This window comes from Stegostoma tigrinum, chromosome 20, assembly GCF_030684315.1.
Source record: "Stegostoma tigrinum isolate sSteTig4 chromosome 20, sSteTig4.hap1, whole genome shotgun sequence".
NCBI lineage: Eukaryota > Metazoa > Chordata > Chondrichthyes > Orectolobiformes > Stegostomatidae > Stegostoma > Stegostoma tigrinum.
Window position 1 is genome coordinate 23,248,452 of NC_081373.1, and position 15,892 is coordinate 23,264,343.

Here is a 15,892-nt window from a genome sequence, read left to right on the forward strand (position 1 = left end):
TCTTTGTATTTCAGAAAGGACAGTGCAGTCATAATTTTTTTTCAGAATTTCAGACTCGTTGGATAAAGACTATCCTTATTATTTGTTACAGACCAAGTTACCTTTGAAACTTTACAATGACACTGCACAAATTACATGGAAAAAACACAAGCAGATGAATGTCCACTCAATTTCCTTTAAATCCCAGCAAGGAGTCAAAACAAGAGATTTACCAAAATACAGAAAACAAAAACCCCACATTCTTGTTATAAAGACAAGTAGTACATTTATCCTTGAGCTTTGTTATCACACACTTGTTCCACATTTTTGCTCATGAGTACCGCAAGTTGTTGCTTGATTTCTTCCACCTGCAATCAAAAGCACAGCTGTTGCTCCAGAATAAGAAAACAGTTGTTTACACCAAGTGATGCATAAATCTCTCAATAGCATTTGTTTAAAAAAACAGATGATTTACTGCCCCTTCATTTAATGAAATAAAACATACAAAAATAACTAAAATCTGTCATGTTTCCATGGAAAAAGAAATCACTTTAGATGCAAGTAACAATAATCCATTTCTATGTGTATGTGCATATCAAATAAATACTCCAGAAAAAAATCTTTACAATGTATTTCATAAGGATGACAAGTGCAAAGCATGGTCATGCAATTCATTTACCATATATTAAATTCTAACTAAACTGATCCAGTTGTGAAAAATACAGACATCTTGCCCAGTCAAGTATTTCAGATATGCAGAATCCAAATAAAAGAATTTTGGAACTAAAGTTGAGAAATCCATAGAAGTAGTACTGATTGTACAGTTCTATTAGGCAATCATTTCACATCATGACAGTGCCCCCTTACAAAAGGGAGGAATTAGACGCAGACTGATTAGAGAGACCAGGTTTAGTGATTATCAGGTAAGCATAACAATACTATTGGAGTTCAATCAGCTAAGTATGGAATTTAGCAAAGAACTGATATTCTGGTATACGTCACTTAACATTAAGATCTCAACGTAATACTTTTGAGTTAATAGTTCCTTATAGTCAGGTTCAGTTACTATTACACATGCAACAGATGAAGAATTTGGTCCAAATTTCCAGCAGTCATGTCGGTTTGGAGCCAACTCAACCGAAAAAGGAAAGATTAACCTTCCCAAAACAAAGTAATTAAAAATTAGTTGGTTGGAACCCTTGTTAGAAGGCATCCTAGAACCACAAGTCTTTCAATGCAACACTGCAGCGTAAATGACAGCTTGATCTTTTGGTCTTCACACTTGCAGCATGGAATCTTATTATACCACTCTGAATTGAAAGTTCAAGGTGTCTGCACTCAATTTGCTATGATTACTTCAAAGCACCCTTGAAGCAAACATTTCATCATGATGACAATCTATGTATGTATTGATCTTTAAATCCCATTGTTTGAATTAATACCTTAACACATGGGCATGGACTGAAACAGTTTTGAAAACTGACTAAGAACGCAGACTTGAAACGTTCACTGGCATCACTTGACCTTCAGAGGTTGGCCAAGTTTCATGAAGCTGCTATGTATATTAAAGAAAAGCAAGTCTGATCTCCAATCAACACTTTACTCATGGGTAATGAAACAAGTAAGCCCGTATGGGAGACCTGAAAGTGCCCTTGTGTCCCATTTGATTTTTGCCATTAGGACTTTCACGTTGGAAATGGAACCTCACTGTTGTGGTAGATTATTTTAGGAAATAATTCAGGTATAGGTCAACAATTGTTTATTGAGGCAAAGTTAGGAGAGTCTACCCCAGGAAAGGTTCGGACATCACATCTAAATTCAATGAGGATTCAGATGTTTATACATGACAAGTCTTGTAGACAGTATATTACTCAAAGATCAATACAGCACAGGAACAGGCACTTCAGCCCTCCTAGCCTGTGCCAACACGTTTTCCCCCTTCGATACTAAAACTTTCTCCGCTTAGAGGATCCATGGCTCTCTATTCCCTTCTTATTCACGTATTCATCTAGGTGCTTCTTGAATGCTGCTATTGAGTCTGCTTCCATCATCACCTCTGGCCAGCATATTTCAGGCACAGACCACCTTGGTGTGAAAAAAAACTGCCTTGCACGTCTCTGTTAAACACCACAGCCCCTCCCCTGTACCTTGAACCTGTGTCCCCTAGCAACTCACCCTTCAACCCTGGGGAAAAGCTTCATTTTCCACTCTATCCTTGGCATTCTTCTTAATTAAAATCCCTCATACCACACAAAATCCCGGTAAACCTTTTCTCCAGACCCTGTCCAAAGCATCCACATCCTGCTGCTAGTATGGTGACTAGAAGAGTATACATTATTCCAAGTGTGACGTTACTATAAAGCTACAACATAGCTTGCCTATCCTTATACTCAATGCCGATTCCAATGAAGACAAGGATGTCATTGGCCATTTTTTCTTTTACCAACTTATCTATCTGCGCTGTTATCTTCAGTGACCTGCGGACCTGCACACGAAGATTCCTCTGCATATCAATACTCCTAAGGGTTCTGCCATTCGCTATATAGTTTTCAGATACACTCGATGTTCCTAAATGCATCACCGCACATTTGTCCAGATTAAACTCCCTGCCATTTTTCTGTCTATGCCTCCAAGTGATCTACATTCTGCTGTATCCTCTCTGACAACTGTCCTCATTATCGACAACTCTGCCAATCTTTGTATCGTATGCAAACTTACTAATTAGACCAGCTAAGTTTTTCTCCAAATTATTTATGTAGACCACGAACAGCAGAAGTCCCAGCACTGATCCCTGTGGAACATCATTAGTCATAGCGCTCTAATCCAAAAAGCATCCTTCCAACACTAACCCCGTCTCCTCTGACTAAGCCAGTTCGGTATCCATCTTGCCAGCTCACCCCTTATACTATGTGACTTCACCTTTTGTTTCAGTCTGCCATAAGGGACCTTGTTAAAGGCTTTACTGAAGTCCATGTAGACAACATCAACCACTTTTCCCTCAATCATCTTTGTCACCTCTTCAAAAAACTCAATCAAGTTAGTAAGGCATGACCTCTCCCATACAAAACCATGCTGTCTATCACTAATAAGTCCATTTGCTTCTAAATGCGTATTGATCTTGTCCCTGAGAATCTTTCCTATAATTTTTCTACCACCAATATGAGACTCAAAAGCCTGTAATTTCTTGGAGCATCCCTGCTACCCTTCTTAAACGATGGGACAACATGGGCTATATTCTCCAGTCTTTAGGGATCTCACGTAGGGCCAAATAGGATACAAAGCTGTCTGTCAATGCTCCAACAATTTGTTCTCTTACCTCCCTCAATATTCTGGGATAGATCGTATCTGGGGACTTATCTACCTTAGTACCTTTTAAGATGGACAACGCCTCTTCCTTTTCAATAGCAACTTGACTTCAAGATTCAGCACTCCATTCCCGGAGATCAGCCACGACCAATTACGTTTCTTTGATGAATACTTACAAAGTATTTGTTTACGGCCTACTTCTTCTGGCACTATACATAAGATTCCCTCCTTTTCCTGCCTACCCTCTTGCTTTTAATGTATGCATATTAAGCCCAGGAGTCTCCTTAATCCTGTTTGCTAACAACTTTTCATGACCTCTTTTGGCCCTTTTAATCCCTTGTTCAAGTTCATTCCTACTTTCCTTATACACTTCAAGGGTTTCATCAGTTCCCATCCTCCTTGAGCTTATGTATGCTTTCTTTTCCTTTTTTTGGCCAAGGTCAATACATCCCTGGTCATCCAAGGTTCACATAACTTGCCATACCCATCCTTCATTCTTACAGGAACATGCCACTCCTGAACTCTTACCAACTACTGCCTGAAATGCTCTCATATCTAGTGGGGATTCGCCCTCAAATAGCCACCTCAAAATCAACATTCTCCAGTTTCTGCCTAATATCGTTGTAATTCACCCTCTCCAATTTAACATTTTCACCCAAGGACTGCTGTTACCCCTATAAAACACATGGTATCGTGGTCACTATTTCCAAAATGCATTCCCAACTGAAACTTCAGCCACCTGGATGGGCTCCTTTCCGAAAACTAAGTCCAGTATTAACTTCTTCACTGGTTGGACTGTTTACATAGTGTCAAGAAACCCTCCTGATTGGTCGTTACAAATTCTGCCCCATCCAAGCCCCTAGCATGAAATCAGTCCCAGTCAATATAGGGGAAGTTAAAATCACCCACCACAACAACCCTGCTGCTTTTACATCTTTCCAAAAATCTGCCCTCATTCTTTCCTCCATCTCCCACTGGCTATTGGGAGGCCTGTGGTATACTCCCAGCATTCTGATTTCACCTTTCCTGTTCCTGAATTCTACCCATATTGCCTCGCTGCACGAGCCCTCTGATGTATCCTCCCACAGCACTAAAGTGAAATACTCCTTTACCAGTAATGCAACTCCCTGTCCCTTTTACATCCCCTCCTATCACACCCGAAACATCTAAATCTTGGGGCAGTATGGGACAATGTCGACCTTTCAACCAAGTCTCCGTAATCGCAATAATGTCATAGTTCCAAGTACTAACCAAAGCTCTAAGTTCATCTACCTTGCCGTTTATGCTTCTTGCACTGAAACACATGCATCACAGATCACCTCCCCTGCTCTTTTCAGCAGTATTTCCCTGCTTGTTCTTAGACATATTTACCCTGGTTTCTACCTCTCCCTCAATTTCTGCATCTACTACCCTATTTGTCTGGTTCCCATCCCCCTGCCACACTAGTTTAACTCTCCCCAACCACTCTACTAAGTATACTCCAAGGACATCAGTCACAGTGCTGCCCAGTTTGCACAGGTAACACCTTCTCCAGAACCAGTCCCAATGCCCCACAAATCCAAAACCGTCTCCCTCACGTCATCTTTTCAGCCATGTATTAATCTGAGACAACTACCTTTGAGGTCCTACATTTCAACTTTCTTCCTAGTTCTCTACAGTCTGTTTCCAGGACCTCATCCCTTCTTTTTTACCCTATGTCGCTTATACCGACGTGTATCACGACCACTGGCTGTTAGTCCTCTCCCTTCAGAATGTCCTGCAACCACTCCGAGACATCTACGAGCCTAAGACTAAAGGAGGCAACACACCATCCTAGACTCTCGTATATAGCCACAGAAGTGCCTATCTATTCCCCTTACAAATCACACGTTTAACATTTCTATGCCTGTTTTTCCCTCCCTCTGCAGCAGAGCCAACCATGGCGCTGTTATCTCCCCAGAGGCCATTCCTCTCAGCAGTATCCAAAATGCTATATCCATTTTGCCAGGGAATATTCCTGCACTGCCTGATGGTCACCCATTACCTTCCTGCCTATGGAGTCGTGAGTCTGTGGTGTGACCACCTCTCTAAACGTGCTATCCATAATACTCTCCTAGCAAGTTTTGAGAAGATTTGTAGCTCAGGTTGGGGTTCTGGATGTGAGATTGCTCGCTGAGCTGGAAGGTTAGTTTTCAGACGTTTTGTCACCATTCTAGGTAACATCATCAGTGAGCCTCCGACAAAGCGCTGGTGTTATGTCCCGCTTTCTATTTATCTGGTTAGGTTTCCTTGGGTTGGTGATGTCATTTCCTATTCTTTTTCTCAGGGGATGGTAGATTGGCTCCAAATCAATGTGTTTGTTGATGGAGTTCCGGTTGGAATGCCATGCTCCTAGGAATTCTCGTGCGTGTCTCTGTTTGGCTTGTCCTAGGATGGATGTGTTGTCCCAATCAAAGTGGTGTCCTTCCTCATCTGTATGTAAATGTAAACACATTGGCTCCAAATCAATGTGTTTACATTTACATACAGATGAGGAAGGACACCACTTTGATTGGGACAACACATCCATCCTAGGAGAAGCCAAACAGAGACACGCACGAGAATTCCTAGGAGCATGGCATTCCAACTGGAACTCCATCACCACACACATTGATTTGGAGCCAATCTACCATCCCCTGAGAAAAAGAATAGGAAATGACATCACCAACGCAGAAATGACATCACCAACCCAAGGAAACCTAACCAGATAAATAGAAAGCGGGACATAACACCAGCGCTTCGTCGGAGGCTCACTGATGATGTTACTAGAATGGTGACAAAACGTCTGAAAACTAACCTTCCAGCTCAGCGAGCAATCTCACATCCATGATACTCTCCATCTCATGAATGCTCACAATGTTCCCAGATGCCACTCCAACTCCAAAACTTGGGTTTCCAGGAGTTGCAGCTGGAAACACTTCTTGCACAAATGCAGGTCACAGATGCTGGAAATGTGCTCGGTTTCCCACATCAAGCGAGAGGAGCAGAAAATTTGGAGCACTACTGCATGTCTTACCCCTTTAAATTAATTAATCCTTACAATGCCATATGCTTTCAAACTAGACTGATGCCGCTGGTGCTCTCTGCTCCAATAATAATTTCACAAAACTTACCTGCTACTCAGCACTCAAGAAAAATGCTTGGTTACAGCACTAAAGACTGGAAAGAAACATCAGAATGTACAAAAAGAAAAACTGCCACATTTGCTGTTGATGGTCCAACAGTACACCTGTCCAATTGTGGCCTCAAGTTAAAATCTCACATTCCAGAACAGCCAAAAGGCCTCTATACTCTTTCACCTTCCTTTCGTATAGGACATCATCCACTTTAAGTTTGTTCACCTGTTTGCAAGGCCTTGAGCGACTGCACAAGGCTGTTAAGTTCAATGTTGCATTTTTACTTTTCTTCTCTAACTGAGGAAAGTCTGGCTCCTTAATGCTACAGCTTAAGAAATGTTAACCAAAGTTTTAATTACAGAGATTTATTACCTTGTGCTAAAAGAACTTAAAACTTTTAACACAACCAAGGAGATTATAAAGAGGGGAGCCAGAATACCCCTTCTCGTCTCATTTTGAAAGGAGACAACACAAATGATGAAGTACTGAACATTGTTTATGCCCTGTTTCATCATCAGATGCTTGCTCATCACCTACTACATCTGTTAGAACTCCCACATTCCACCCCAAAGGTATTATTCAACACTTTCAGTTCTCTAAGCTTCCTTAATTTGACACATGCTCTTTGGTCTCTAAACAACTGTCTCTAATCTTCAAGCTCTGCAAATGAGACAAACAACTGCAAACACCCACGACCTCCACCTCCTCCAAAACTTGCAATTCCCTGGTCCCCAACATCTTATCATTACCATGGACGTCCAGTCCCTATTCACTTGCATTCCCCATGCAGATGGCCGAAAGGCCCTCTGCTTCTTCATGCCCCGAGGGTCCAATCAGTCCCCCTCCGGTGACACCCTTCTCCACTTAACTGAACTTGTCCTCACCCTTAACAATTTCTCCTTCACTTCCTCCCACTTCCTACAGACAAAGGGAGTGGTCATGGGTACCCACATGGGCCCAAGCTATACTTGTCTCTTTGCAGGATATGGAGAACTATCCCTCTTCCAAAGCATCACTGGTCCTATCCTGCACCTCTTCCTCCGTTACATCGATGGCTATATTGGCGCTGCCTCATGCTCCCACGAGGAGCTCGAACAGTTCATCCACTTGACTAACACCTTCCACCCCAACCTCAAGTTCACCTGGACCATCTCCGATACCTCTCTCTCCTTCCTGGATCCCTCTGTTTCCATCTCTGGCAGACATCTGGAAACCAATATCCATTTCAAGACTACCGACTCTCTCAGCCACGTAGAATGCACATCCTCTCACCCACATTCCTGCAAAAATGTCATCCCCCATTCCCAATTCCTTCACCTCCGCTGCATCTTCTCCCGAGATGAGGCATTCCACTCCTGACATCCCAGATGTCCTAATTTTTCAAGGACTGCAACTTCCCCTCCACAGTGGTCGGAAACACCCTCGACCACATGTCTTGCGTTTCCCAGAACTCATCCCTCACACCCTGACCCCGCAATAACAACCAAAACAGAATCTCCCTTGTCCTTAAGTACCACCCCACCAACCCCCAGATGCAACACATCATCCTCTGGCACTTCCGCCACCTGCATTCTGACCCCACTACCAAAGACATTTTTCCCTTCCCACACCAGAGGGACCACTCTCTCCACGATTCCACACTCCACACCAACACCACCATCCCCAGCACCTTTCCCTGTAACCACAGGAAGTGCTACACCTGCCTCTACACCTCCCCCCAACCCCATCTCAGGCCCCAAGAAAACCTTCCACATCAAACATGTGCTCACCTACACACCTGCTAACGTGGTATACTGTATCCACTGTTCCCGATGTGGCCTCCTCTACATCAGGGAAACCAAGCAGAGGCTTGGAGACCGCTTGGTGGAACACCTACACTCTGTTCACAACAAATGACTGCACCTCCCAGTCGCGAATCACTTCAACTCCTTGGATGACATGTTCATCCTGGGCCTCCTCCAGTGCCACAACGATGCCATCCGAAGGTTGCCAGAACAGCATCTCATATTTTGCTTAGGAAACCTGATACTAATGGGCTGCAATGTGGACTGCACAAGCTTCAAAATTTCCCACCCCCCACCGCAAGTCAAAACCAGCCCAGCTCGTCCCCGCCTCTCTAACGTGACCAACCTTTCTCCCACCTATCCATTCCTCCCACTTCAATCCCAACCCCCAACCCCACCTCCTACGTACCAGCCTCATCTCCATCTTCTTGACCGGCCTGTCTTCCCTGGGCTGACTAAACCCCACCCTAATTCCCCACGTGCACTCACCTTTACTAGTTTCATCCCAGCCTCCTTGATCCATCCGTCTCCTCTCCACCTATTTGGTTTGCTATTCGTCTTTCATCTGCCTCCCCCCCTCTCGATTTATTTCAGAATCCCCTTCCCCTCCCCCATTTCTGAAGAAGGGTCCAGACACAAAACTTCAGCTTTCTTGCTCCTCTGATGCTGCTTGGCCTGTGTTCATCCAGCTCTACACTTTATTATCCCAGATTCTCCAGCATCAACTTCCTACTATCTCTGCAAATTTATCATCCCTTCTTTACCACAATGACCAATGCCGCAGTCAACCTTCCAAGCCCCATCCTACCCCTGTACTTGAGTAGATATGTAATAAATTCTTGTGAAAGATGTGGTGCTGAACAACTAAAGCATATTTACTGTGGCATCTAAACTTAAGCAGAACATATCCAGGAAATTATAAACCAATCAGCTGAAAACTGGTAGTTGAAAAGATAATCGATTCCTTACTAAAGGGAAAAGGATAGTAAAGCATTTAGAAATGAAAAAGATCATAGTGAATAGTCAGTGTGATTTCAAATGAGAATATCATGGATAAGCAACTTTACCATTCTGTCTTGAAAGGAGGTAACAGAGAGAATAGACAATGATAATGGGGTAATCCTTAATAACGGACTCTAAAACCATACCAGAGGCAGAAATTATGCTAACCAGCCTATAATTTCCCACGGAGTCATCGTTGGCCTTCCACCCTCTAAAAAAATGGGTGTTACATTAGCCATTTTCCAGTACACTGGGTCCCTCCCTGACTCCAGGTGATTGACATTATTTTAGGAAGTAACATACCGCTTAGATTAAAGGGAATTAAGGCCTCAACATTTTACAATTCATATAAATGACATGAAAGAAGGAATATAGTGCAGTTGCCAAATTTGGCAACGACAAAGGTCAGTTGGAAAGCAAACATGGATGCTACAAAAAGATATAGCTAGATTAAGTGAATAGGCAAAGATGTGGCAATGGAGTATAACATGGGAAAATGGGAACTAGCCCATTTTTAAATAAAAGAATTAAAAAACCCAGATACTGAGAAATTGCAAGGCCATTAGATGCAGAGAGATTTTTCTGTCTCTGACTGATTAGTGAAAAGGTTCATACGCAGTAACTAGGAAAGCTAACTAAATATTTTCCTTTATTGTGATGAGAACTGAATCTAAAAGTAGGGAGATTATGTTTCAATTATATAAAGCATTCATAAAGATTATATCCAAAAAACTGTGTTTGCTTAAGCAACAACATACATGCATTGGAAGTAGTTCAAAGAAGATTCACTAGACTACTATTCGGATGTGCAGGTTTTCCTCCAAGTAAGTCTTAACAGGCTAGGCTTGTATCTCTTGAGTTTGAAAGAGAGGCAACTTGATTAAACACAAAGTTCCTAAGGGGTTTTAACAGGGTAGATGCAAAAAGGATGCTTCGTGTGGGAAAATCTAGAAAAGGGCAGGAAAAATGCAGTCACTCACTTAAGGCCAAGGTAAAGAGAATTTCTTTTCTCACGTAGGGTCACATGCCTTTGGAATGCTCTCTCAAAAGATGATGGAAGTTGAGTCTTTGGAATATTTTTAAGGCAGAGGTAGAGAGATTCATGATAGGTAAGGGGATGAAAGGGAGGCAGGAACGTGTTGTATTCAGATCAATCTTGATTCCATTGAGTGGTGTAGAATGCCTCAGGATCTACTTGAATGCAAGGTGGTGTGTTGGAATTACTGTCGTTCACAATTTACACAAGATGTGGACAGCACTGGTTAAGCCTACATTTGTTGCCCAACCTTAGCTGAGTTTGAAGAGGTCATGGTTTTTACTTTAACTGCTGCAGTCCATGTGATATAGATAAATTCTCAGCACTACTAGGAAAGGAGGTCCAGGACTGTGACCTAATTATAGTGAAGGAACAGCAATATAATTTCCATTGAGAATAGTTTGCCCACAGCTTGAAGGGTAATTTGCAGGTGGTGCTCACACGCATGTGTTGCCTTTTCATTTCTAGGAGTCACAAATATGGAAGATGGTTTTAAAGAAACCTTACATTGCTTTGGTGGTTCAGGGAGTGAACGTTTGTAGGCATGGAGCCAAATCAAGCTTCTTGAGTGTTGTTGGAGCTCCACTCAGCCAGGCAAGTGGAGGCCACTATCACATTCCTGACTTATGCCTTGTCGATGGTGAGCAAATTTGAGATTTAGGAGGGGATGTTATTCTCTACAGGATTTTCAGCCTCTGGCCTGCTCTTAACCTCAGTATAGATAGACCAGTTCAATTTCTGGCCAATGCTAATCCACAGGATGTTAAACAGTGGTTGCAAATGTCAAGGGGAGATGGTTAAATTTTTCATCTGTTGTGGCAAAAATGTGACTTGCCACTTAGCCCAAACCTGAGGGTTACCTAGGTCCTGTTGCATATGGACATGGACTGCTTCAGCACCTACGATGCTGCAAATGGTTCTGAATACTGTGAAATCAGTAAACACAACCATTTCTGATATAATAACAAAGCAACAGCAGATGACAGGACCTAGGACAGTACCTTGAAGAATTTCTGCAACAATGTTATGAGACGGAGGAAGCTGACCTCCATCAGCCACAACCATCATCCTTTGTGATGGGGATGACTCCCACTAATGGAAGGTTCTCCCCCAGTGACTTCAGTCTTAATGGGGATCCTTGATGTCACACTTCCAAATGCTGCCTTAGTGTCAAAAGGTAGCCACTCTCAACTCAAATTCACTTCAACAATATGGACTTTGAAATCAAGAAAGGATTCAAAATTTGCAAACTGACATCAAATTTTAATGGACAATACTCAGCACTGAGAAGGACTCTAGCCAAATACAAGATAATAAACTTGCAGAACGGGCAAAGAAGAGTCACAGATAAATGTGAGGTGTACACCGTGATAGGAAAATTGGAGATCGTTTCTCCGTTGGAAAATGCAAGCTGAGGAAGGGTAGAGGAAGAATGGAACCTCAGCATATACAAGTGACTAAAACACGTGCCAGTTTAGCAATGATATTTAAAAAAGCAAACAAAACAAGCTATATTTCTAGAAGGATAGCATTGAAAAGCAGGGAAATTATGCTAAATCTGTATCAAACCCTGGCTAGCCATGCTTAAAGTACTGTTTGTAGATATGATCACCATGATATAAAAAGGGTATTGAGGCATTGGAGAGAATGCAAAGAAAATTTATAAGACGGATATCACAAATGTCAGGAATAATTGAGAGGGTGAGTTCATTCTCTTGGAAAATAAGACTACAGGGTAATCCAATTGGAGTAGTTAAAAATATTAAAAGGTCTGTTAATAAATTCAGAAAGTACTTTATGAAAGGGAGCGTTTTTGGAAGCCAGCAAAACAAGCTAGTCAGCAAGATATCCAATAGGCAACTCAAAAGAAATTTCTTTACCCAAAGAGCGGTGAGAATGAGGAACTTGCTACACAAGGAACGGGTGAAGTGAATCAAATAAATACATTTAAGGGGAAGCCAGACAAGCACGTGGGGCAGAAAGGTACAGAGGTTTACAACAGGTTAAAAGAAATGGGAGGAAACAGAATGGAACAAATACCAGCACAGCTGAACGGTGCCAAACAGCCTGCTTCTGTGCCTTATGTCTGTAGCAAAATGATGCCCTGTTGTAAAGATAAAACCCTCTCCCCACCCACAATTTTACCTCCAATAAATATCAGATATTTAATCTGGACTACATTTGGTCCAGGAGTGATCATTTTCACCTGATCAAGTCGAGTGCCTTAATTAAAGTGGAAACAGTTTGCAGTCATTTGTAGATAGTTTCTCGATTTATTCTCACTTTGATACAGTCCTGTTTCTGACTCTGACCTGAGCAAATATCACAATCCTTACTTTCAATCCCAATTTCCAACAGCAAGTCACCAAAGGCCACACTTCTTTTTCACCTTTGAACACAGTCCTTTTACTAGATTCTGTGCCACTTCCTGAAATAAACGTTAGCTTGTAGCCCAACTTCTAATTTCCTAGACTTGTATAAAATTGAAATAATGTTTGAAATATGGGCGTGGGCATGAATCATGCTCATATGTGCACAATAATTGATACAGAGTATTAGTGCATAAATGCAGTCTTGATATCTGGCACAGATGAGTTCCAAATATAAATTTCTATAGGATAGAGAACATTTACTCCTAAATAGCTTGAACAGGACCAACATTTTGGGATGTAAAGTATTTGTAGATATATCTAACAAGCCTTTGAATAGAATATAAACTTACAGCTTTCTGGAGATCCTTGCAACAACAGTTTTTGTGATCTTGAGCTGCAAGAAATAGATGAAAATTATCCAGATGAAGAGATTTCTCCTAGTAAATTTGGGACATTAATCACATAACAAAAGAACAGCATTTAATGTGTTTTTTTTCTTTTATCCATTTTACTAAGGGTCTTGACCTCTTACTCTCAATGTGCATGCACAAATTAGCTCCCACATTCTGCAACCCAACTTTAAACACATGGGAGTCACATCATAATTTCAGTACATTTTGGAGGATAACTTGAGTTCTTGTGAGAAAGTATGTACCAAACATGTTACCCAAATTGATAGGGTTGTTAAAGTATTGTGTGGTATGTTGGCTTTCATTGGCGGGGGAACTGAGTTTAAGAGCCGCAAGGTTATGTTGCAGTTCTATAAAATCCTGGTTAGACCACACTGGGAATATTGTGTTCAGTTCTGGTTGCCTCATTATAGGAAGAATTTGGAAACTTTAGAGAGGGTGCAGAGATTTACCAGGACGCTGCTTGGATTAGAGGGCAGGTCTTACGAGGAAAGGTTGAGGGAGCTACAGCTTTTCTCATTGGAGCAAAGAAAGATGAGCAGTGTCTTGACAGTGGTGTACAAGTTGATGATAGGCATAGATAGAGTGGATAGCCAGAGACTTTTACCCAGGTTGGAAATGACTATGATTGGGCATAATTTTAAGGTGACTGCAGGAAGGTATAGGGGAAACGTCAGAGGTATGTTCTTTACACAGAGCGGTGGGTGCATGGAATGCGCTGCCAGCAGTAGTAGTGGAGTCAGATACATTAGGGACATTTAAGTGACTCTTGTATAGGCACACGGATAATAGTACAATGTAGGGTAGGCAGGGTAGTTTGATCTTAGAATAGGATAATAGATCGGCACAACATCATGGGCTGATGGGCCTGTACTGTGCTGTATTGTTCTATGTTCAGTTCATTGCAACATACCACTGCAAAAAGGTGAAGGGTTGTTTTAAGATAAAGGTTGACTGGTGTAATTAGATAATGGGGTCAACTAGAATTTAAATCCTTCAGAGCTGTGCTAAATAAAAACCAAAATAACTCCAGAAGTAAATCAGGTACAAAAACAGGAGTTGCTGGAAAAGCTCAGCAGGTCTGGCAGCATCTGCAAAGAAAGTAAAATCAGAGTTAATGTTTTGGGTCAAATGAGTTCTGAGGAAGGGTCACCGGACCCGAAACTTTAACTCTGACTTTTTTTTCTTCACAGATACTACCAGACCTGCTGAACTTTTCTAGCAACTTGTTTTTGTTGCTGTTGAGAGCTATGCTAAAGTCTGAATTTATGAGTTATGAGAAAGTATTGCAGTCACAAAAATGACAGGAGCACAGCAAATAGACAAGATGTGAATTACAGGTAAAACATCAGTTAAAAAATGTACAAATGTAGATAGCTAATGTTAGATACAATATATAGAATCCAAGTTAATTTAAATCTGGGGCAAGGAATTATTCAGATGTGGAAAGAAAAGCAGAAATTGGATCATGCTAATCTCAGCATAAGCCCAATTCTGACACCATCCTATTATAACTCACATGCACACTTCCCTATTTTTTGAATGGCAATTTATTTTTTTCCTGCAGCTCAAATTCGACATTATTTCTGAGCTTAGGACCTCACTTTAAACTTAATGAATGGGAGTGAACTTGTTAATTAATTATTCCAAACAATAGCACATTTGGGTTGCTTTAAACTATAAGTGAATCAATTATTTGCAAACATGAAATTTATGCACAAAAAATGATTAATTCAGGTCTCTTAAGTGTGAATAATTACCTTTTTTACCTCGATCCAGATATTTAGCCAGACCTTCCGACACTAATTTGTCAGATATTTTAATTGCAGCACCTTGAAGATGTCCGATCAAATCTACAGTGTAGATATTTCCATCAAACGCTCTTATTGTCGCCAAAACATTTTTATCAAATAGGAGGGTTTTGAGTAAATTGCTGGTCGCAGGAGTCCACGCATCAAGTTTTAGTTCAACATCTAAATATATTAAAAACATTTAATGAAACATGTAAATTCATTGTGACACAATGAAAATTTGATCTCACATTTAGTTAATTTCATGCAGGATTTGCAAATCCACAGCAAGTAATTTCTTTACGAGTAATGAAGCTCATGAAAGAAAATGACTGGGACCAAATTTAATGGGAAAATATGAAGTGCTTTATTTTTGTAAGAAGAATCAGGTAACACAACATAAAGAGCACATAATTTTAAATGAATGTAGCAGAGGAACTTCAGGTTTACATGCAGTTTGAAGGAGCAGTTACTGAAACATAGGAGATTCCTGGGCATCGTAAGTGGAAATATGACATAGAAAAGCAAAGCATAGATAAAACAGTATAAGACACTACTTTGGCCTCAGCTGCAGTATTGCATCTAGTTCCAGGTACCTCGTATATAGCAAGGTTATACTAAGTGAATACATTGGAGATGGGGCAGAAAATAGTCTCGAGAATTAAATTTTGCATCCTTGGAATCAATTACTGGATTGATCGGAGAAGATGGGACTCTTTTAGAACAGGAAAATTTCAAAGGATATTGAAAATCATTTTGGGGCCTGAACAGAGTAGGTAGGAAGGAAGTGTTCCCATCAGTGGAAGGATCAAGACCAAGTGATTTAAGGCGACTGGCAAAAAATGCAGTATGATTAGGATATAAAAATGTGGTGTAGGCGAATTCAGTTTTGTCTTTCCAAAGAGAACCCCATTATTATCTGAAAGGAAAGAAAAACTGCAGAGGAATGGAACTGGTTAGTTTCTCTTGCAGAATGCACAAACATACACAGCATGCCAAAAAGCTGCCTCCTGCACTGCAACCATTCTGTGAAATATAAGTTACACTGCATGGAGAAGAGGAGGGAAAACATGAGGAGC

At 41.2% G+C, this 15,892-nt stretch overlaps 1 protein-coding gene across 1 annotated transcript in view; it reads right to left on the bottom strand.

The window, feature by feature from the left end:
• Positions 1–233: 233 nt before the first annotated feature.
• LOC132210768 (tudor domain-containing protein 1-like) overlaps positions 234–15,892 on the bottom strand; it is a 33,517-nt gene continuing 17,858 nt past the window's right edge. Inside the window, exons 3-5 of the mRNA XM_059652914.1 lie at positions 14,784–14,996; positions 12,964–13,007; positions 234–347 (exon numbers count right to left, since the gene is read on the bottom strand). Coding sequence (XP_059508897.1) covers positions 267–347; positions 12,964–13,007; positions 14,784–14,996 — 338 coding nt within the window. The 3' untranslated portion in view covers positions 234–266. The remainder of the gene's footprint in view (positions 348–12,963; positions 13,008–14,783; positions 14,997–15,892) is intronic.